The sequence below is a fragment of the Ciona intestinalis genome, chromosome 9 (genome assembly GCF_000224145.3).
Source record: "Ciona intestinalis chromosome 9, KH, whole genome shotgun sequence".
NCBI lineage: Eukaryota > Metazoa > Chordata > Ascidiacea > Phlebobranchia > Cionidae > Ciona > Ciona intestinalis.
The window spans coordinates 6244377-6268353 of NC_020174.2; the positions used below are offsets into that span (position 1 = coordinate 6244377).

Genomic DNA, 23977 nt, shown 5'->3' on the forward strand with positions numbered 1-23977 from the left:
TTGTTTCAAGCCAATAGTCACTTATAAGCTTTAGCACCTTGTGTATTATTAATGCGCAAACTTTAAAATCTCAGGTCCAATTTCATACTACACTGTGAGACCCCTGTATGTTGCTCAACTATCGACTACAATCTTCTTCTAACTTTTATTTGTATGTACTTTACACAGGTTAGGTTGGTCAGCCACTTATACCATCATGATGTTCTTTATCACGTTGATAATGACAATGGTGGCCGTGTTTGGAAAACTTTTCCCCAACAGCAACTTTCTCTTGATTTTCCTTATTTTATTCCTGTATGCAATTTCTCTGGTGAGTTAAGTTAACCTTATGGGGCATAAATTCACACTTTACTTACTATTAAATAGACTTTGGACGATATAGTATATTTACGTGGTGTCCAACCCAGTGGCCACTAATGTGTTGTTTGAATTAGCAAGCATACAGAAACACAACCACCCACAAAGTCACATACGTGGTAACTCATAAACGAGCACCAGGTGTATGAAACAAAACATCGGTGTTATAACGACTGTCGATTTCTCGCTTTATATGAATAAGCAAGTTACATTCATTCATTCAACCCTTACAGCAAATGATGGCGTTCATGTTGACGCCATTCTTCAACAAAGCACGATCTGCCGGTGCGTTCGCAAGTTTCTTCACTATGATACTTTCTCTGTTTTACCTCCTTGTTGCTTTCGTGCCTAACATAAGCACGGTGGCAGTTTGCTTCCTACACCTCATTTCACCAGCTGGATTCGCAATAGGTCTAGACAAGGTAATCATCCATAAAGATATTTTGTTGATATCGCTACCAAGATAATGAGTGTAAAAAACGATCATCTGGAAAATTTATAACTGAAAATGTTACGCTAACAAAAACGTAACGAAGTTTGTAATTAAGTCTTAAAAAAACTGTTTAAAATCAACTTTTTTTCCAATCAAAAGCTTACCTTTATTATTAGGAATTTTCAAGATGTATATTTTTATCCATTTGAATCTACAATAATAAGTTTCTACAATAATAAGTTTCCCATACTTTACCATAAACATGAGATAGTTAAATATTTGTTTTCATTTATCAGATAGCAGCTTTAGAAGTAACAAGTGGAGGAGCAACTTTTAGTACAATATGGGAAGGGACGAACCCGCTGGGACTAACTTATATTTTCCTGAGTGTTGATATCGTCCTGTACTTCATGCTCACCTTGTATTTTGACAATGTTATACCAAGTATGTATGGCTTAGTGTTTGTGTTCACTACTAGGAGTAGACAGGAGGTTACAGACCTTCATTTTCTGGAGAATAAAAGGCATGAAATTTATTGCGCCACGGTTTCCCTGCGTTGTTTAAATAGATGGTTCAAAACAGAGTTGAAAAACCCTTGTAACTGGGTATTATTGCATGAAGGTGTTGCACCGTGTAAATATGTCTTGTGATGGTAATTAAGTGAAAGTCATTCTGGCAAAGGAGGTTTTGAAACCCATACAAATCGGTCTCTTTTATATAACATGTCTGTACAGTGGTGCATCTAGAAAAAAAGATGTTTTATCGCCTAAACCACCTTTTGAGCCATGATCGACATATCATAGTATAATCGGAAATAACTCTTGTAAAACAAAGGACTTGATACTTACTACCAACCCACCATATCATTACCAATCCATGTTTGTTTTTCCAGGTGAATATGGTCAGAGAAATTCCATCATATTTTGTCTCCTCCCATCCTTCTGGTGTCCCTCCAAATCTGTGAAAACCCATGAAGAGTTTTCGAACGATGTTACATCAGATAGAGAAGCCGTAGACGACGATTTCTTGGGCAAGGAAGCGGTAGTGTAAGTAAAGTTACTTCTCAAACTAAAAGTTTTTGTTTAAGACATGACTTTTTTTTATTGGTAAAATAAATAAACATGAAAAATCAGGAATGAGGGAAAACAAAGGGAGAGGCTTCAAAAACAAAATCAATGTTTTTTCTAAAAGATGTTTCGAGGGTAACGGCTGCTTCCCTGCTGCTACATCATTTTTTCTACCTTTGTCAAACATGTTACTGTATATGCTGTGTTAAATTACTTCCCTTTATAAACAGAACATTTTATTCATCAAATACTTTAAATATTTACAGAATTCGGAATATCACTAAGGTGTACGAACCTTTGGACATTTTCTCGAGCAGTGAAGAACGAACAGTTGCCGTTAAAAATTTCAGTCTCGACATTTATGAAGGCCAGATCACTGCTATACTGGGGCATAATGGTGCAGGAAAAACAACTCTCTTTAATATATTGACAGGTAGTTTAGCTGGCAATCGTTATTAGGGTGGTTTTGCGGTATAATTTTTTAAGTTGTAGTAAAATCTGGGGTGACATTGTTAAAATGCAGTTACACTGAGTTGTTAAACATAGGTAACCTCATTGTTTAATGTGGTGAATGCAATATAGTTTGGCTCTGCTTGTTTGTATAGACACCTAACAGCAGGGTAAAATTTGTAACACCTTTTTGCATTATGTTATATATTTAAATGTCTTCTCTTTTTTTTCTATTTTTCTTCTTTCACTATTATTTTATGTCACAAAGTTATTGTTATATTTATTATTTTTCACTTAAATTCTCCTTATTTTTAACCCGCAATAAACCAGCGTTTGATCTTCCAGGTTTTGTAGAAGCGACCTCAGGTACGGCTTCCATCTTCAACTACGACGTGAGGAATCCGTCGGACATGCTTAAGATCCGGCAAATGACGGGAGTTTGCCCCCAACACAATATACTAATGGACCGACTCTCTGTCCTCGAACATTTAAATCTTTTCGCTGGAATTAAAGGAATTCCACAAGAACAACAAGAGGCAGAAGTAAGCTGAGAAACTTCTCCGGAGTATTACAACAAAAACTCGTTTTTTTTTAATTTTACTGTCTAGTTCCGAAATATTTTTTTTTAAAAATGGTTACAACTCATGAAGCCCCCCAGCCACTGTCACAATTCCTAAACATTTCACCAACCTTGAATTTTTTATCTCAGATTGATCGTGTCTTGAAACTAGTTGATTTGGAAGACCAAGCTGAGACGTTTTCCAACAAGTTATCCGGTGGACAGAAGAGGAAGTTGTCAGTTGGTATCGCAATAATTGGGGACCCAAAGGTAATGAGATGTTTATTCATCCATGTATGTTGTTTGGAATTCAATGTGTGTGGTTTATAACCACAAATTTCTGTGTATTAGTTTATTTTAACTTAAAATAAGCTTAATTAGTTTTAGTTTATACACCTGGCATACCACACTTATGTAGAATCATATTCCCTGTAGGTTCATTTGGGTTCAACACGCATTCCCACACTTCTATATCCACTGTGTGTTTAACTGTCGTTTTGCTGTTGATTCCCTTCTTTTCGTTCTTTAAAAACTATGATCTTTACTGTCTTTTTCAAAGAGATAAAAGTTCCCTCTTTAATAATTAAAAAAATGTTATAATATTTACTTGGAAAACTCGCAAGTCATTAACATAAATTTAAATCCCCTTTTGCAGATATTAATACTGGATGAGCCAACTGCGGGCATGGATCCTTATTCACGACATAAACTATGGGACGTACTACGCAGCAGGAAAGAAGGACGTATCACGTTGCTCACAACTCATTTTATGGATGAAGCCGATATCTTGGCAGGTAAGGATACTATAATTGGGGTTTTATTTGTGTGAAACAAAACACCCGTGTTATAACAACAATCAATGCCTGCCACACAAGGATAGTTAACTGTTTTTGTTTTACTAAACCGAAAACATTATGCTTTTATGCTACAGATCGTAAAGCAATATTAAGCAAGGGCCAGCTTAGATGCGTGGGATCTTCACTGTTTCTTAAGAACAAATATGGTGTAGGGTATCACCTGGGGTAAGTTAACAAACTATGTGAATATTTTTAAAAAGTAACTGCAAAACATGATTGAATCTCAAAATGTACAGATTGTTTTGCTAAACGAAAGGTATATTATTTACGTTTTAATGTTTTTCATAAACTTTATTATTTTTAGAATTGTGACAAAGTCCAGCAACAAAGTGGAAGATATAACAGCCTGTGTAAAATCTCATGTAGAAGACTGTGAACTTCACAGAACAGCTGGGTTCGAACTCTCGTATACGCTTCCACTTAAAGATGTTGACAAGTTTGCTGGTGCATCACTCAAATTTAGTTTTATATCTATTTTATTTTTAAGAAAAAAAGTTATTATAGTTTTTTTTACATTTTTTTCGGAAATTATTGTATTTTTATTTTGGTTTAGGAATTTCAGTTGAAAACTAAGCACGGTAAGGTTTTTAATAAAAAAAATGTCAAAAATTTAGGACTTTTCGCTGATCTTGAGTTGAAAGGTGACAATCTTGAGATTCAAAGTTTTGGCGTTTCGATGACAAATCTTGAAGAGGTTTTCCTCCAGATCGGCGAGGGAGAGTTTTCGGAAGACACGGAGAACCAGCCACAAGGTGTGTAAAAATTTCCGCAAAATTAAAAAATTTGCTTAAAAAAATTTGTTTAAATTATTTCCTTTAAATCAAATAACAGCTATTTCTTTAACTGTGTTTTTTTAGATAACGGCAATGACAATAAGACACTGCTGATAGAACAACAAAATGGCGACGGTTTTGAAACGGTGCCTGTAACTGAAATGGAAGGTGGAAATGCTTCAGCTTTCAGTGCTTCCAGAGCCCAGGTAATTCTACCAGTGTTGCACATATGGCTAATAACACGATTTTTCAGTGTTGCCAAAAGTAAAAATTTCACACTTCTGTTCCATGTGGCTATGACCTGCGATATGCAGACCAGTGCTGCATTTTGCGCCGGAATTTTTATTTAAATACTTTACAAAATATTATTTCTAAACATTTATTCCAACAAAATACGAAATGAACAAATTTATAATCTCCGCCACCACACTACAGGCTGGTAAAGGGAAGAACTGGAATATTTTCAAAGCTCTTTTATGGAAGAACTTTTTAATCGCAATCAGAAGACCTGCGGTTATTATATTTGGCCTCATCCTGCCAATGGGAATCGCAAGTAAGATGGAGGGACTTCGGTTTATTACTATTTTTATGCTGTGTTATGAAAAAGAAACTGACAACGCCATTTAGGCGAAATATCTATGTTTTATTATACAATTGATTGAACTTGTTTTTGTCTGTTACCTTTCGTAGCAACAAATCCTTACTGGAGGGACCGCATTACTATTTTTTTCTATTCTAAATAGGTGAGGTCTTACACCAAAACATCCCATGGGACGTGGTTTTGGCCAAAGTTTATCCATCACCCATATACTGTGCTTACCCAGTGTTACATTTTTATAAAAAAAAGATAAAACACATTTTTTGTGAGTTTTATGAACTTTAATTTTGTACTAATTTAAATCTGATTAAATCATATACAGTTGGCGGGGGTGCTGTGTTTAACATAGGGGCCCCAGTTGATGACCAAAATGATCCGCTACCAGTTACACTTGCTGCCTCTACATATGGGAAACTACTCTACAAGAATTCAACAGGTACAGAAAAACTATAACCAGTTAGTTGTGATATATTCTGTGAATCTGCTTCTAATCTAGCACTCATATTGTTGGCCGATTCTCGTTGCATCATAACAAAATACACCAAGCGCTACTAAATATATCTTCACTGTTTTATTCAAAAAATAGTTTAGTACCCACTTTAATTTGATACATTGTTAGTTAGACTCATCTTTTATTGTTTTTGGTTTGTCACATATTTAGTAGTATTTTATGAACTAGTATGGCTGATTATGGATCAGACTAGTTAGTAGTATATGTAATTTTCAACTAATAAAAGTTAATGATGGGCCTAAAAATTACTTTATATATAAAAAAAAACATAAATACCTTTTTATTACTCTAGCTGTCAATCAACTTTTATTTCAGGAGCTTCTCTGGATGGCTTCCTACAATACCCCACTGGTGCAGCCATTGTACCAAGCAACCTTACCAACCTATTAAAGGCAGGGTTCAACCCGATGGCGACCCATATATTCAACTATGAAAACTTTACAGTGAGTTGTTTATTTTTAACCAGAAAACAATCTGCATTGTTGTTTTAATTACATTTTTTTTATGTTATGGAGAATAACAAACTAGATTTTGTTGTTTTGACTAAAACAATTAATATATCTCGTGCCCGCTTGCAAGTTACAACGCATGTAACTTTGTGGGTGATACTTTGGGGGTTATATTTGTAAAAAATAGCTTTAATTAGACAGCTTGTTTAGTAATTTTTAATAAAAACCATTTTCCAGCTATCAGATTTTTATATGAAATTCCATACACCGCACTATAATAAAATTCCAAAACTTATTACCAGTTACAGTACAATGCTCTTTACAACACATCAGCCACTCACTCTCTGCCCTCCATTATCAACTACATGAGCGCTTCCATGCTTTCATCTCATGCTGGCAACACTACACATATTACAGCCGTCAGCAAAAAGTGGCCATCTACAAGTAAGAACCTGTATGGTAGTTTTTTCAAGGATTGAACTATTTTACCAACAAGTTACATTAAATTTTCTTACTCACTTTTACCTTCATTTTTTAAGAAATTGTTTATTTTAAATTTATATTTTAGTTTATCTAGGTTTTGAATATTCAATGCTATATTAGTTAGGTTCTAAAGAGGCGTTCCATGGGAAGTGGGATTTAATCCAGATTTGCTTCACTCAATAAATAAAAAGTTTAAAAAATGTGAAATGAAAGTTTTACTCTGAAAAATTCGTAACTTCATTATACATGCGTATTCTTATACAACATAACACCATCACAACTAATTAACTTTATACTTGGTATAGGATACACCCCTCCATTCAGCGGTTCATCGTTTGGTGGAACCCTCATGTCAGCTGTCGCTCTAGTTCTCTCATCAGCACTTGCAATTATCAATCCTGTGAAAGAAAAAGAGGTACGAAAAAAATATAAACTTTATAAAAACAACGTTTATATATGCCTAATTTGTTTGTAAAGTGTAGGTTTATTTGACTTTTCGGCGAATATATTTTAGCTGATTGTTTTTAAACTATTTATAACCATAGTGTCTAGTGTGCCAACTCTGGCCTAAATCCTAGGAACTACAGGACTTCACCTATGTAGAACAGAATGTCTATACATTTTAAGCCACTTTTAATTCTTATTTAACCCCAAAATGTGGTTGTAATTGGTCAAATCTGGCCTAAATCCTCAAGGTCCTCACCCATATAGAACAACCCCCCTAACCCCCTTAACCCAAATTTCAGCTGAAAATCCGGAGCCAGTTGCGAGTGTCTGGCACCCAATTCAACATCTACTGGTTAGCACAGTTTACCATTGACTACATTTGGTTTATGTTGGTAGCCATTGCTCTTCTTATTGGGTTTGTTGCATTCCGTCCGCCACCATTTGTACCTGCTGGAGCTTTCCTAGCCACGGTATGCCAACATATTTGGGAAAACTAACATATTTGTCGAGATATTTGTAGCCAAAAGCTGTAGAGAAATTGCTAAGCACATTAATTGGTGCCAGACTTTAAAAAATGCAGGGGAGGCAGGGACAGTTGAACGCACATTTGTTTAAATTTAATTTTGTTTCAGTTTACTGATTAATACAATTCCGATAACTAGAGTGTTAGCCTGCCATCCCAGGTTTGGCGCCTATGAGGCTTCAGATACATTTATATTCGAAGCAAAAGTTGTAGTGGGATTATGCAAGCACAAACAATAGACAGGCATTGTTAGAGCAAACTTTGTTTTTTTTTTATCTATAAATAAATTTTATAATGTTTAACTTAAAAAATACTTTGAAATAAATTTATAAAGCTGCTAAGATACTGTTTACTTAATATGTAAAAGCTTCATCAGCAACGCTAAATAAGATTCCATCCTCCTTCTCTTACTCCAACATTATTCATTCACAGGTGTTTTTACTCATTGGGTGGGGAGCAGTGTGTGTACTTGCATCTTATTGTGGGAGCTTCCTGTTCAAAAAATATGAGACAGCACAATCTGTATGGCCCAATGTCATATACCTCGTATGTATCATTACATAGGCGACAATTTTTTATCAAAATTTGATTTTTTTATTAAAAAAATATTTTTTATCCAAATTTTTAAGTTTGATTTTTTGATTTAAAAATGACTTTGTATCAAAAAAATGCAGTTACACCCATTTTGAAACATAAGGATCCCATTAAATAATTTGGAAAATGTATATATATATTTGGTGTACCTAACATTAGGGTAACAGCTATTTATGCTTAAAGCTGATATACTAAATTAAATCACCCCTGTTTTAAAAACTGTGTTTACATCACTAAGGCACCCCTAGTGTTACACCTATGCTATGTCCCAATAAAATCATATATCTCCTGCTGTTTAGTCACGCCACTTTTCAATACAAAAGTTTCATTTATTTTTTACATAATATATATATTTATTCTGAAACCTTTATTTCCAGTCTGCCATCCTCTGTTATATAACTGTATCTCTGTTGGACCAACTTGGAAATCCAGAGCCAGCACTTTACATCAACATCGTGTTAACCATATTTGTTCCATACTACATTGGGTTTGGAGGAATCTTTTACATTACCAAGGTAAACACAATAAGGATCTGGCTTGAAGACAAAACTCAAATCTAGCCAATTGTATATAAAAATATATATTTTGCCAAAATGGCATCGTCAGTATCTTATTCAAATTGAATCTCATGTATGTATTTCTTATCCCTAAATATTATTAAGTTTTATATATTTATATATTTTTTACATTTTATTAATTTTAACTCTTTTTTACCCAGGCATAATTATATTATTATATATATATACTATTTTATTGTAACTACATTACAAGTAACTTTTTCTTACATACATATGCATTTATACATATACTCCTCTCTTCCACAGGTATACACAGTATATACAGCACGTGGTATAGCGGATGTTCCAACTTCTGTTTACTTTGATTGGAGTAATCCCATGGTGCCTTTTGCCATCCTCATGTCATACATACACATCGTTGTGCTTTTCCTAATATTGAAAATTTTGGACGTAACGAAAAGTGGAGGGTCAGTTACTGATGTTTTCCCATTCAGGTATAAAGCTTGCAGCTATTTTGTAGTTCTTTTAACTAGTTATGCATATTTGTCATTACTGTTTTACAAACATATATATATATATAATTTGTAATACGTTGCCATTTTTGTGGATCAGGATGATTGTGTTTAACTTGGCTGTTAAGTTTGTGTTGATTTTAACTTCTTAAATCACATGAGATGTTTATTTTCAACTGAAACTTTTACAATGTAAATCCTACATATGAGCTGTAATGTTTGCACCGACAAGCAATCCATGTTTTATGTCCCTTACGCCTTTACCCTACGCTATTATCTTTACAGTTTGTTCAAAGTCCGTTCGTCAGCAGTAAACACAGCAGATGTCCCCGATTATGACGAAGTCATCGACGAGGATGTGAAACAAGAAGAAGACAAAATAAAAGATCTTCTTAAACAAGATGATCCATCTGAGGTATCACTACTATATTAGTGTCTTTAAAATTAATTTTTTTACTCTTACTTGTGGGCTTACATTTTGGGATAGATTTAAACAGCTGCTTTTATTTCGGTATATAACGCTTTAATTCGTAAGCGGGCACGAGGTGTATGAAATAGAACACCCGTGTTATAACGACTGTAGTTGCCCCTCCATGTGAGGATAAATAAGTTACATCCATTCATTTATTTATTTATATACTTCCAGCAACGGCCCGTAGTGATCACACATAAGTTGATGAAAGAATTTAACAAAAGAACAAAATCCAAGATGTGCTCTGCTGCTGAGACTGAGTTAAAGGTACTTTTAGGACATAAATAAAGAAAAATATTTTTGAAGTCAAAAAAAATGACAATAACCGTCAATTGGTTGTCAAAAGTTAAACAGTTCTTTTTCCACTGAAACCCCTAAGACTTTAACCGTAGCTTTTATAACAGGTTGCTGTAAAGAATCTGTCACTTGCTGTCTACCCTGGTGAAGTATTTGGACTCCTTGGTCCAAATGGAGCAGGCAAGACTACGGCAATCAACTCTATCATTGCAGACCATGCACCAACCAGTGGGCAGGTACAAATCAAGTTATATTTCACAATCGTTACTATTTTTTCACATTAAAAAAATTATCCCTTAAAAGAAATTAAACTGTTTTTCACTGAACTATTTTGAGAGCAAAATTAAAATCCAGGCTTCATTGTTACAATCCTGTAAAATGCTGTATGACAATGTTTTAGTTTTTATGTTTCATTTTGTAGATTTTTGTGTCCGGACATAACATTCAGTCAAATCTGTCGGAAGTTTTCCAAGAGATGGGATATTGCCCTCAGGTTAGAAATAAGCATACTGTATTGCTATGTAGTGAAAATTAAGTGATGTGATCTTAATCACAAACTGAATGCATGCTATAGGAATAAATTTGTACCAGTATTTTTGGGCCAATTGTTTTTATTTAATACTAATCCTTGTTATACTATATTTTAATGCCAATTTTTAACAGTTGTTTTTACATGCATTGAACACTCGTGTATCAATATCTATATAAGTTAAATCGTAAATATCAATCCATTAATAGGATGATCCACTTTGGGAAGAGATCACATTGAGAGAACACTTGAATATATATGCCTATACTCAAGGTGTATTGAAACATGCTATACCAACTACTGTAGACAGGTAAAATATTGTGTACATGTAAATTCATTTACATATTTTGTATGGCTGACTAATTAGACAGCCCATTGGTGGTCACCAGATTAGAGAAATGCTTGTTTGCGAAAATACAGTTGTTATAACACGGGTGTTCTGTTTCATACACCTCATGCTCGCATTTGAGTTACCATGTATTTAACTTTTTTGTATGGAAACCTAACAGTAGGAAAAGCCCTGTTAAGGTGGTTAAATGCGGTTCTAAAACTTATCATATCACCCCGTTCCCAAAACTAATATTTTCTTCCCAATTCTCTTCCCAACAGTTGTATTAGAGCACTTGGTATCGAAGAACACGCTGAGAAGAAGGCGAAGGCTTTATCGGGAGGCACCAAGCGCAAAGTATGTTTTGCTATTGCTATGATTGGTAACCCACAAGTTGTATTGCTGGATGAACCATCTACTGGTATGGATCCAAAAACAAAGAGATTTATGTGGTATGTTGGTGTATTATCAAAAACACAGTAGTGATTAAATTACAAAGAATAAATCGTCAAAGGTTTAACTTTGACAAAATAAGATTAGTGGGGAGTGAAAATAAATTTTACAAGTAATAGTTCAAACAATAAGATTGATGGTGTTAAGTAGACTTTCATTCACCACATACATAGACACATAATGGAACAGCAGGATATCGGGCTAATGCTTCAAACTAACAATAGATCCCACACTGTCACTTTAAATGAATAAAACTCATTTTGTAACTTTTTGTGGTTCAATGGTGAGCCCAAACTACCTATCAATGTTTTATTTAACAACTGTTTAAAATTTTTACCAACTTTTTAAAATAATTCTTTGCTGGCGGCATCTGTAATATTGCTATTCCTCGTAAACTCTCAGTTGATTTATTATAACTTAAACCACAGGGACACAATAAGTGGTGCGTTTGCGGGTTCAACACGAGGTGCGATACTTACAACACATTACATGGACGAAGCCGATGCTTTATGTTCAAGGGTGGGAATTATGGTGAAGGGGCAACTACAGTAAGTTATCTGATTTGGTTTAATAATTTTTTGTATAAAAGTAATGTATTTAAAATATATGACAAATCTTGCCTAAATCAAAATAAACAGAATAAATATTTATGCAATTCTGTTTAAATGTATTGTATAGCCTACCAAGCATTACCACATATGTCAACCTAAAAAAATTAAACATAAATTTAATAAAATAAAATTACTGCTGTTTTATAGAAATGTATTGTATAGAAATGCATTGTAAAAACCTTAAATAAATGAAACAAAACAAAATTTTGTTCACACTGTTTTTACTCTTTGGATTTATAAATTTTACTTTTGTACCAGGTGCCTCGGATCTACACAGCATCTAAAGAATAAATTTGGCCAAGGATATTCACTCGAGTTGAAAATGCAGCCAAATCATCAGAATGAAAACCAACAAGCAATTCAAGATTTTGTTAAAAATGTGAGTTTTTTATTCATGTATAAAACTGCATGATTGAGGCATTTTAATCAAACACAACTTTAAAATAACCAGGTTAATTGTCCTTCTTTTAATAAACCATGGTAGAATTTTTAAATCGTATTTATTTTAATGAATCATAAAAATAGGCTTGTAATTTATGTACTTGAAATCTATATGCCAATTTTTTTTAGCCCACCAGTATATATAAGCATAGCATTTAATGTTTTTTAAATTCTCAGTTATTTGGTGACGTTACAACGACACACAACTTTGCCCATCGTTTCGTGTACAAAGTTTCCCAGGATTCTATGCCTAACTTATCTAAAGTATTCAGGGAACTGGAACAAGCAAAACGAGACCTTGGGATTGAGGAATATAGCTTCAGTCAGTCAACTCTTGAACAGGTGAGACAACATTTACAACTTGAATAAATGGTTATAACGCGGGTGTTCCGTACCTATTTACAAAAGATAAAGGACTATTGGGTTGGAGCCATTGCCGTTAAGTGTCTTGGCCAAGGACATACTCCAACAATAGTAGCATCCATGAGCCTTGAACCCTGTAACTTCTAGCTTAGAAGCGCGCTAGCTACGGTGCAATGACCCTCATTTAGACTATTTTTTCTGTGTTAGAATTCCCAATTTATTTTATGTTTGTTTTCCAGGTTTTTCTACAATTTGCACGTCAGCAAGAAGAAGATAATGAGACTTGAAAATCTGAGTTTGTTTGCTTTTTATTTTTACAACCAAGTTACTCAGTGTTTATTTAAAGTAGACTTTCTAGAAACATTTGGTTATTTAAACAGGGATGTAGTATAAAAGGTACATGAACCTTATTTTACTTTGCAATATTGTGACTTCACCTCATCTGGGTTAACAACCACACTTTTACTGACAATTTTTTCCACACCTTTATCCATAACATGTTTTAACGACTTTTTATTTGCTTTTGATTTCCTTATTTTCGTTTTTGCATTGATATGAACTTCACTATAGTTTTCAAAGAGATAAAGAGGTTATATCATTGTTGTGCCTCTTGAATACTTGTCAAGTAGTTGTGTGTATTGTTCCAACATTTATCCGTTTCAATCTCGTTTAATAAGTTTATGTCCTATGCATGCTTATAGTTAACTATTGTAAATTTTTTCTTGATACCTTGTCATTCGAATGGCTATCATTGCATTAAAAGTGATCGTTTCAAATTATACTACACTACCTGTGGTTTCTTGATAAATAAGAAATACTTGTGTATATTAATTACGTCCAGCACAGTTTTAAATTAAATATGTCTTTTTAAAATGAACTTGTAAATATGATTCTACCCAGTTTTCGATTTATTTTGATTTGTTGATTTTTTGCTTTGTAAAGTCAAACCTGTTAAAAATTGCAGTTGTAAAATACATACCGGTATCGCATTCAATGTGAATTTGATTATATGAATTGGTAGACCGACCGAAACATCAGATTTTCGGGAAATACGGAAATATACAACAAGGTAATCGTACAGTTCGTATGCAGAGTACGGACTGTGATCCTACACAAAAGTTACGGGACGTCGTTTTGTGCGCGCTTGTGACAATCAATGTTAGATGAAGTTTGGTATCTTGGTCTCGCATTATCGCTGTAGTGTTTGAATTCGGAGATTCGGCTGTGCAAACGCTATAACGTTACACGATAAAATTCGCACATTTTCCTAAACAGACACCGTATTTAATCACGTGCCCATTCACTGCAAATAGGGGCGCTTTTTAAATTGCCATTTTGTCTGTGTGTGCATTTGAGTAGAAAGTTTCGGCTTGCATTCTATCTGTTACGATTTTAGTGTTTATGTCAGAAGAAAAGCGGTTGTGAGGCAGAATCCGCGTGGTCGGAAATTGCCATGCAATTTTAAGGTACTCGAATCAACTCGATTGACAACCATGTTGTTAATCCATGTTCGATTTTTGATTTGTGATTGGTAACCGATCGTGAATGCTCCGTTACATTCAGCAGCCGCTAGCACTGTTCCTATAGTTAGCAGTTCAGTAGTTAACCTACCTACCTAATGTTAACCAAAACGGTAATCGATGCACGTTATGTTACTTATTTGATGTTATGTTTAAACTGTATATATTATAATATATACGCCTACACCTTTGTTAGTGGGAAGTAACTTAGTCTCTAACATGTTGTGTGTTGTATTTCCAGTGCATATTAATAAGAGGTGAATAAACATGTCAGATTTAGAGAATGTCAAAAAGAATTTGCGATCTGTTCTGTTATCATCGAAACAAGGAATTGTTGCCAAACATTTGCAAAGGGAATACAGAGAGCTAAATGGAGAATTTATTCCCCATCAAAAGTTATCTTTTTGCTCACTTGAAGAGTTCATAAGAAGTCTTTCTGATGTTTGCAGGGTTGGATACAACAATCAAAATGAACTGACTTACTTTGCTCTTACGGATGGTTCTACTCAGCATATTAAGAAAATGGTAGCGAACCAAAGACCTGGGAAAAAAAAGTCAAAGCCATCGAGTTTCAAGCGAAACCAGTTTGCGCAGCGTCCTAAATCGCAATATCATCACGGAAGTGGTTGGTTTAACGCACCACCTAGGTTCAGAAAGCACAATACGATAAAAACTACGTTCAAACAGCACACTGTACATGTTTCTCCAAATACGATGACGATAAACGTTAAAAACCCTCAGTATACAAGTAATAAAGTTGCTCCAGCAACACCAGCGGTTGTAAAATCAAATCTTGCTAATTTGTTGAAAAGCAATCCTGCGGGAATACATTCGTGTCATCTGGCAAGATTGTACAAGGAAACTTTTAAGCAGGAGTTGCCTGATAAGTTTGTTCAAGATATTTTGGATGGAAAGTTGCCAGAATATGCAAGAGTGGATAAAATAAGCATTGGGAATGAAACAAAAGCAATTCTGTTGTCCGTAAACAAAGTTCAGACCAAGAGAAATATGCAGCAAGCGACAAATTTGCAAATTATGGAAGAATTTGTCATAAAGGAACATTTTGTTCTTGAGATTGAAAAAAACTATAAAGTTTCCATTCAACATGTTGAGAGCTGTGACCAAGTTTTTGTTCAGATCTTTGAAGACGCAAATTCAATTAAACAAATGCAAACTCTGATAAAATCTCTTCATCCTTCTTTAAAAACTTGCCAAAGCAGTCTTAAACCTGGTAGTTATGTGACCACAGATTGCTTCCTTAGAGCTAAGGCCATTCAAGTTACGGGAGATGAAGTGGAAATTTACAACATTGATGTTGGTACAACATATTTCGTATCTTTGGGTTCATTAAGGTACATGAACAGCAGTATTGCCAGTTATCCTGTCTTTGGTATTCGCTGTTCATTAAGCAGGTTAAATAAAGGTGGAAGTTGGAGTGAGGACGCCACTAAGTTCTGTTTGAAACTTATTTCTGTTGGGATGTCTATGATTATGAAAGTGGTTCAAATTCCAACTACAATACTTGCAGACCAAGAATATTCCGTCATCCTTTACAGCGAAAAACCGAGTCGTAATCTAAACGCAAGAGTTCTGGATGATGAGTTAAGTCTCATGGTAGCTCGTACTGTGAAGTTTTCAAATCCTTTCAGGTTCCAGCCTAAAAGCTGTGCGAAGTTTCCTAATGATGAATATTTACATCTTTTCATCCTTAGCGTGTTATGCACAACTGAAGTTGAGGTTTGTATTGTGGGCGAGCAATACTCGTACAAGTTGTGTCAACTGGAAAGCGCAATGCTGGCCTTCTATAATAAACCAGAAAACAGAGGAGTATTAGCGTTACCACAACCCCCACCTTTAAATTGCGTTTATGCTGTTCTTCAAGAGGAAACTTGCGTGAGGGGAAAATTGATCTCAATAAATGGCAACGAAGCTGAAGTGTATCTTGTTGATAATGCTGCGTTTGAAACGGTTGCAATCTCGTGCTTACACCCGCTCAAATACGCTTATTCACAGTTTCCGACTCAGGTTGTCACAGTTTCTCTTGCTGGCCTTGAGCAACCTACTTTAGCCAACCACTCAACTATCCTACAATACCTCAGCGAAAACATCGACAACAAACCATGCGTGGCGAAAATCGTGGGCAGGTTTGGAGAAGAACAAGACCAGATTGTTGTGGAACTGCTAGACACGAGTGGCTCTGTCGATGTTCATGTTAACAAAGTTTGCAGAAGTCTAGTTTACTCACCTAAACATTACCCTTCACCTGACACTACTGTTCCTGTTATTGTCCGACACATAGATCAGGATGCTGGGTTGATATTCCTCAACATATCGGGTGAAAACCTGACAGCTCTCCATCGGGGTATGAATGAGATCCAATCCATGATCAGTCCAAGGCGTTCCCAGATCTCTAAACTTGCAACAGATCTGTACATTGGTAAAGAGTGTTTGGCTTGCATCTCTGGCTCTTACTATAGAGTTGTAATTGAAGAATTCACAAACCAAAAGCCCCGAGATGTAAAAGTATTTTTGATCGATGTTGGTAGGATGGAATACATCTCACAAGGTGCATTATTGAAAATGGCGTCAGAGTCGCTCCTTTCCATCCCACCACAAGCAGAATGCTGCAAAATTTCATCACCCCAAGAAACCAAAGAGATGCTGGCTGCAGCTGGAGACTTTCTGCACATGAACCTTACCACAGCAATTGACCAACTAACCACCAGTGAGTCAGTAATTGCTCGGTTTGATAAAATCGAATCCAGTGACGGAGGACCCCACTGCATATCATTGTGGATTGATAGCCCAATGGGGATGAAAACAAGAATCATCTCAGATGATGAAGAAGGTCCAAGAGTTGATGAGGTGCGAGACAGATCAAGATCATTTTCTTCCACCTCTTCCTCACTGCTCAACTCTCCTTTGAGCACCAATTCATCAACCCCTGCTCTTCATGATTCATTTTCTTCAATGAATTTAGTCGGAGCTCCGAAAATTGAAACTCCGGACTCGGCTGCAAAGCATCAAGTATATAAAACCAAGGATATTAACCACAATACTGAGATAATACTTTCAAGTATTTCCCCCAATACATTAGCATTAGCACCACGTGTTAACAAACATGAGAGTCCACCAAAGCCACTGAGGAGAGAGGATGTTGTTTTACCATCTAACTCCCTAATTCCCGTCCGTGTCGAAAATGTAATTTCTCCAATCCATTTTAATCTCATTCTCCTTGATGATTTACAAAAGAGAGATCATCTAAGAAAAACAATGACAGCTTTCTATAGGAAAAGGCCCTCACAAAGTAAGGTTGCTCTCAACCAAATAAACTGTGGATCTGTGTATGCTGCGGCATATGAAGATGATGCTGGTGTTGGTTGGCACAGGGTGAAGGTACAGAGCAGCATCAATGGACAAGTATGCGTCTACTTTCTCGACTACGGCATGTGCGATGTTATAAGTGATACAGCTTCGTTTTATCGCTTGGAAAAAGGCTTTGAAATCCTGCCACCTTTAAGCTTGGTTGGGCGCCTTGCGGGGATTCAACCACTAGATGATGCTGCAGACTGGGATGACGAAACTTGCGACAGATTCACTAACTTAGTCATAAACCGGGATTTTTATGCCCAATTTTTTCGGATGAAATTGGACTTGGATGATAGGATGCCGGATTGTCGTGTCTTCAACATTTCACTCTGTGATACAAAAACTGGGGTTGATGTTTGGATTAATGATGTTCTTGTCGATATTTGGAACTGTGCTGAATATGTTGCCTGAACTGTGAGACATTTATTTGTAAACTGTCTTTTTTTCACTTTGTTGCATTTTCTGTTTTCACTTTTGGTGCCGCAACAAAGTGTATGTAAATACCATGTTGAAAACTGTGAAAAGTTTTGTAAACATTGCAGTGAATTTACCGACATGACTTCCTTTCATATGATTGCAGATTGCAGTGTTTTGTAAACCATATTTCGATTAGTTTGTTGACATTTTTTCTTTTCATTTGTGTTGCAATTATGTTTGAACTTCACTGTGTTGCCATTACTGCTGTAGGTGTAACATTATAAAGATAATTCACAGTGAACATGCCTCTATTGGAATGTGCCTAATACTTGATGCTGTATTATTATTTTTTGCCTTGCAATTTACACTGCCTTTCACACACGCACGTGTTCACATTTAACCACTGCCTTTTGTAATGTATCTTTGCCTCACCATCGTACCCAATATACACCAGTAAACTGTGATTCCGTAAAATCGAGATTCATTCCTTCGTTTGCCAGTTTAATTTACACATTTTTCTGAATTTCTTTTCACAAATTTTCGTTCTTTTTTTCAGCAGAATCAAGTTAGGTTGTGTGTTAGTTTTGCACATTGTATGCATAAATAGGGAAAGAGCTTAGTTAGAAATGAACACCTCACTCATCAGTGATCTGTCTGATGCTACCCCCATTTGCCAAGCATTAAAACTTTACCTGAAACCAATCGCAAAACTCAACATATGCGTTGCTCTACCCAAATTGAAGGTAGGTGCAAAGTTTTTTAAGTAATATTCATAGCTTAACACAGTTTTTAAATTAGTGCAAACGGTTTAGGTATTTACGGCATAGGCCCAAGCCGCCTACCATAATTATATGATATTGTTTTGGATTGTAAAGTCTAGTTAGCTAGCTGGGCTAGTTCAAATTCTTTTTCTCATCAATAAAACTCGAAACATAAATATGCTGTACACCAAATGACTGGCTAACAAAAAGCATTTTTAAGCCAATGTTAAACAGTAGAAAAACTTCAATTTTTATGTTTTAGGCTCCCGGCCAAACTATATCAAACTGGGAAGTTATGGAAAAGATAAAGTTCATGTGTTCACCACACCAGTTCACTTTACTAAGGGTAACAAAAAGTACGCTGGATTTTGTCAGGTAAGCTTTATTCTTGTGTAAACATTTTATTTATAACATATTTTTTAAGAAACTGTTTTTATTATAAATAGCCCGTATAAATGGTTATATAATATATCTATTTTTATTGGTATTTGAAATTGTTGGTAAAACATTGAATGAATGAAATTTATTTTGTCTTTTACCATTGAATTACTGTAAAATAGTATAGTTATAGTTTATTACCAAATTTAGCTTTTGTTCTGTTTAGGTTTGAGGGAGAGACTGAAAACAAAAACCTTCTTTCCAACTTTATAACGTTACTTGATGGAAAACACATCAAATTGTCAGGTTTTCCTGTGCTTTTAAAGGTTGGTGCATTAATCTGTCAATTTTTCTGAACATTTTTGGCTACAAACTATTTTTTTATAAATTTTATCTTCTTACACTTTAGTTTTCTATCATATACTGCAAGTGTTGCTTTGTCTGTTCTGTTTAAAACATATATACATGTTATATATCTATTTATATGATGGTATGTATGTTTTTTATTGCATATTTAAACTCTTAAAAATAAGTTTCATATTAAATATTAACTTGCGTTGCAACATAACATGCACATTTGTCAGTTCAATCCTGTCCTTACCAGATATCTTGTGGTGAAAGCAAACACAGCTTTCCCACCAGGCATGACTGGGATTCATTTTTCCGAGATTCCAAAGACTTTGACGAAACGCAACCTGGTGAACGACCCGATACCGTCCATCTCACAAACATCCCTTGCAAGTTTTTCACCGATAAAGTAAGTTGGAACACAATTCAAGCAAGTTATGACACAGCAGTGGTTAGCACGACCTTCTTTACCCAATAATTTCAAGGCTCGTCACTGCTACCATTGTGGGCGTATGTAAAATTGCTCCAACCCAGTGGTCACTGATGGGTTGTCCAAATAGTCAGTCATACATAAAAGTCACCATTATATTTACATACGTGGTAACTCGCCAGCAGGCATGAGGTGTATGAAACAAAACACCTGTGTTATAACAACTGTAGTTGCCCCGCCATGTTATAAATAATAACTTACATTCAACCAAGTGAAGCAATGCAACAGTAAATGCATTGCTTACATGACTAATTACAAGTTCATTTCTGCAGCCATGCAATTTTAAGATGGTAAAAAAATACTTTTTCCAGAAAACCCAGGCTGTGAGTGAAGAGTTGATCAAGATAACATTTCTATCTTTTGGTGAGATTCGTAACATAGATGTACCAATGCTTGACCCTTATAGATCAGATACACTGGTGAGAACATGTTTCGTTTAACTTGTGTTTTTTTAGATCGTCAGTGTTTTTTAACAAAATCTTGCGTGACATTGTTACAATACAGTCATATTTATAGTTTCAAAACATAGGACACCAATCAAAGGTTAAAGAAATGCAGTTACACTCATAGTTGCCAAACATAGAGAACCTCATTGATTAATGTAGTGAATGCTTTTTAATTTGGCTCTGCCTGTTTATGATTATGATACCTCTGTTTTTTAAAAATCTATTTATAAAATCTAAAATATTAACACATTATTTATGCAGGCAGCAGGCGTGAGCAACTTCCAGACATTCTCGTACGGTTCCCGACTCAACTTTGAAATGTACGTTCAGTTCAAGGAGTACATCGGCTTCGCAAAGTGCATGAACGCGCTCAAAGGAATGAAACTTGTGGCAAAAGAGAGTGATGGAAAAGCTGTGGCTGCAACTATAAAGGTGGAGTAATGAGTGTTTGATTTTTCATGTTGTGATTTTTTACTTTTATAATGTTCGTTAGTTGTAAATTGTTTGTTTTCAAATAATGCTGCACGTTTTAAAGTAACATTGCTTAAAATATTTATTTTGGATTTTGTCTTGAATTTGAAATTTACAATTAATTATGATTGTTTATGGTTGGGTCACTTATTATTTTTACTGTAAAAGATTTATCAACATCCAGTTTGGAAAGGCTCAGTCCAATATCTTATATAATGTCTGTTGTAATTTAAAACTAACTCATTTTCTTAAACCTTACACTTACAGGTCACTTTTGATTGCACGAAGCACCTATCCGCCCAATCCATCGCACACAGGTTGCAAGAGAAACGGAAAATTGAGAAACTACAACGCGAGAGAGAAGAAGAAAAAAGGAAGGAGAGAGAACTCATACAGAAAAAGGCAGATGAGGAGAAGTAATGAAATATTTCTTATTTGTTTGATGCAATTTATAAAATTTTGTTTCTTTTTAAGACAAAGAGAGTTAGATTTGCTTAAAGAGCAAGAGGAGAGGAGAAGAAAACGAGAGGAAAAGAGAAGGAGGAAAAAGAAAGAGAAAAAGGAGCAGGAGGAAGCTGCGAGGTTGGCTCTCAGGATCGCGATGGAAGAGAGGAAACTTCTTCTCGCCCAACGGAAGTTGGAATCAATTAGATTGCTCAGTGAATTACTGGATCGTGTAAAGGTATAACTGTTGGTGTGACGTGTTTTAGGTTTTGTACAAGGATCTTGGGATAAAATGCAGTTTCATTTATAGTTGTCAAACATAGGGAATCGTATTAATCGCATGAATGAGTGTAACTTTATTCTCGCATTAGTGGGCAACGACAGTCGGTATAACACGGGTGTTCTGTTTCATGAACCTCGTGCCCGCTTAGGAGTTACCACTTATGTTACTTTGTGGGTGATTATTTTATTTTTTTTAACATAGTTGAAAAGATTGTTATATTGTTATAGGCAGATGCGCAGCAAGCAGAGGTGGAAAAGTTGGAGAGAGAAATCGCTCGAAAAGCTGAAGAGGAGAGGAGGAAAAAGATGGAAGAAGAGAGAAAGAGAATGGAGAAGGAGGAGAAAAAACGAGTAAGTGGAATTTATTAATACCTTATTTAACCAAGTTTGTATTTTAAAAAGCAAAATGTAAAATAATATGTGGTAACTGGTAGGCGGGTACAAGATGCATCAAACATGTTCCTACGACTTGTTGCGCCGTCACCTAAAGATAAATAAGTTACTTCATTTATTCAATAAATTTGTACAAATGCACAAGGATTAATTTATGTATTTAAAATTTGGTGTTTTTTTAAATTCTCTTTGTTTTTCATCTCAGGAGAAACTTCGTCGGAAAGAACTCGAGATGAAATCACGGTTGTTGAAACGTAAACTAGAAGAAGATTACAAGAAAGGAGAGAAAAGAAGGAAAAACGCAATCAGGAAGCTGAATCATGGAAAATCTCTCTCTTCTGCTGTTGTGGTTACTTCCCCGCCGAGCTGAAAAAAAAAACTGAAGAAATTCTTCTGATGCCGCTGCTGGTATGTGCGCACAGTCGTGTGGCACTGACACCGTTTTTAGTTGTGGGCAACACTTTTTTAACACTGTGAATGGACAATCAAAAAACCACTATCAGACAATGTAAAATAAATGCATTGCGGAAATTTCGATCACCGTTTTTATTTGACGCGCCTTTTGGAATAAGTTACGAGAATTGTATACCCTGTACTGAGAAAAAGTTGTAGTTTGAAATTTTGTTCAATACCTTAAAAAAATCAGAGCAAAATTTGGTTTTTGAATCCGCGATTTATATTCTTGTTCGGCATCACTATTGAGTTGCGGACCACTACTTCTGAGGGTACTGTGACGTCACGACCTAGATAAAATAGAAATTTCGTTATTTAGGAAATAAAAATGTCCCATGTTGTAAATCTTGTTTGTTCTTTTATCGCGTTATCATTTTAAAGTTGAACTTTTTAAGCGGTTACTAAATTTTGGAAAAAAATATTAGTTATGTGCTAAAAACACGTCAACTGAATAACTAAAGCAGAGATGCAGCGTTGGTCGCTCCTCGTTAATAAAAATACGTTTTTATTTGTAAATTGGTATCACAATGAAAGATGTTTAAGGAAAAATATCGAGCACAAATTAAATTGTAAAATTATTTACAGAATCGTGTAGCTGCATGCAACCTTACAAACCTAAAATAGCGTTGTTAATTGTTTAAAACACGATCAGGAAATATGGGAAATTTTGTGCTGATGTTATTTCATCTTGCCCCCACAGTAATATATCTGATAAAATCGAACTTACCGAGAATAGTAATGGAGGGTCGTAGTCGTCCTTGTTCATCAAACAAATAAAAGTTATCAGTCGTTGCGTGGTTAACATTAGGGTCGATCTCGGTGGGTGTTCCTTCTACTCGGCTCCACTCCCCAACCACGCAGTTCCAGCCTATGATGCTGTTCAATATGCAGCAGTGGTCCTATGATTAAACGACGAGTTAAAATTTAATCTACAGTTCTGCTTTAGAAAAAGTGTATTTTAATTCATTTCTTATGTTAGGCGGGACCGAGCATAATAAGATCTATAGCGTATTGACGCTGCTACCTTGGTGGCTTGGTGGGCGTATGGGACCTTGGGCAAGATTCTCCAAACAAAGCGTTAGAAAAAAACAGCAATCACTCACATAATTTATATGGTTACTATTATGAGGGCACGAGGTGTGTATAAAACTAAACACCCGTGTTATAACCATTGTCGTTGCCTCACCATGCCAGGATAAAACAGTTACATTCAACAACATAAACCTCATAATACCTTCATTATCGCTCCTTCTAATATCATTGAGTTTTTCACACGAACTCCTTTCCCAATGATTGCCCCTGCTCCGATTGTAACATGCGGTCCCAACTGTAACATACGAATTATAAAAACGTTTCATAAATACCAGTCTTAAAAAAACCTATAATTCATGGCACATTGATTACCGCGCCTGCCTTTAACCCAAAAGTTACAGGTTCAAGGCTCGTCGCTGCTACTATTGCGGAAGTATTTGTACTAACGCGCAAGTAACATGTAAGCGAGCACGAGGTGTATGAAACAGAACACCCCGTGTTATAACGATTGTCGTTGCCCCGCCATGCGAGGATAAATATGTTACATA

General features: G+C 35.4%; 4 protein-coding genes across 5 annotated transcripts in view; 3 read left to right on the plus strand and 1 right to left on the minus strand.

The window, feature by feature from the left end:
* The window catches only part of LOC100177150 (ATP-binding cassette sub-family A member 5-like), a 21701-nt gene extending 8082 nt beyond the window's left edge, over positions 1–13619 (plus strand). The window contains exons 13-38 of one of the 2 annotated variants that reach the window (XM_018813520.2): positions 2653–2849; positions 3017–3136; positions 3522–3660; positions 3798–3888; positions 4028–4167; positions 4338–4475; positions 4581–4702; positions 4932–5049; positions 5417–5530; positions 5921–6048; positions 6357–6498; positions 6843–6952; positions 7284–7454; positions 7940–8053; positions 8479–8616; positions 8926–9113; positions 9417–9546; positions 9778–9870; positions 10008–10136; positions 10322–10393; positions 10639–10739; positions 11039–11209; positions 11639–11758; positions 12080–12200; positions 12440–12604; positions 12865–13619. In XM_018813520.2, the coding sequence (XP_018669065.1) occupies positions 2653–2849; positions 3017–3136; positions 3522–3660; positions 3798–3888; positions 4028–4167; positions 4338–4475; positions 4581–4702; positions 4932–5049; positions 5417–5530; positions 5921–6048; positions 6357–6498; positions 6843–6952; positions 7284–7454; positions 7940–8053; positions 8479–8616; positions 8926–9113; positions 9417–9546; positions 9778–9870; positions 10008–10136; positions 10322–10393; positions 10639–10739; positions 11039–11209; positions 11639–11758; positions 12080–12200; positions 12440–12604; positions 12865–12912 (3320 nt within the window). In that variant the 3' untranslated portion in view covers positions 12913–13619. The remainder of the gene's footprint in view (positions 1–2652; positions 2850–3016; positions 3137–3521; positions 3661–3797; positions 3889–4027; positions 4168–4337; positions 4476–4580; positions 4703–4931; positions 5050–5416; positions 5531–5920; positions 6049–6356; positions 6499–6842; positions 6953–7283; positions 7455–7939; positions 8054–8478; positions 8617–8925; positions 9114–9416; positions 9547–9777; positions 9871–10007; positions 10137–10321; positions 10394–10638; positions 10740–11038; positions 11210–11638; positions 11759–12079; positions 12201–12439; positions 12605–12864) is intronic. The other variant, XM_026836043.1, reaches the window with a different exon arrangement.
* Positions 13620–14367: 748 nt separating this feature from the next.
* Positions 14368–18487, plus strand: LOC100183257. The gene has a single exon (XM_026836044.1). The coding sequence runs from the start codon at positions 14413–14415 to the stop codon at positions 17923–17925; it is 3513 nt and encodes a 1170-aa protein (XP_026691845.1). The 5' UTR covers positions 14368–14412; the 3' UTR covers positions 17926–18487.
* Positions 18483–22913, plus strand: LOC100180891 (A-kinase anchor protein 17A-like). Its single transcript, XM_026836047.1, has 10 exons — positions 18483–18674; positions 18955–19067; positions 19297–19396; positions 19675–19827; positions 20220–20327; positions 20616–20786; positions 21093–21241; positions 21300–21507; positions 21780–21902; positions 22150–22913. Exons 1-10 carry the CDS (start codon positions 18558–18560, stop codon positions 22312–22314), a joined length of 1407 nt encoding a protein of 468 aa, XP_026691848.1. The 5' UTR covers positions 18483–18557; the 3' UTR covers positions 22315–22913.
* The window catches only part of LOC100187376 (mannose-1-phosphate guanyltransferase alpha-A), a 5135-nt gene continuing 3633 nt past the window's right edge, over positions 22476–23977 (minus strand). The window contains exons 8-9 of the mRNA XM_002124027.5: positions 23125–23296; positions 22476–22687 (exon numbers count right to left, since the gene is read on the minus strand). Of these exons, the coding sequence (XP_002124063.2) occupies positions 22587–22687; positions 23125–23296 (273 nt within the window). The 3' untranslated portion in view covers positions 22476–22586. The remainder of the gene's footprint in view (positions 22688–23124; positions 23297–23977) is intronic.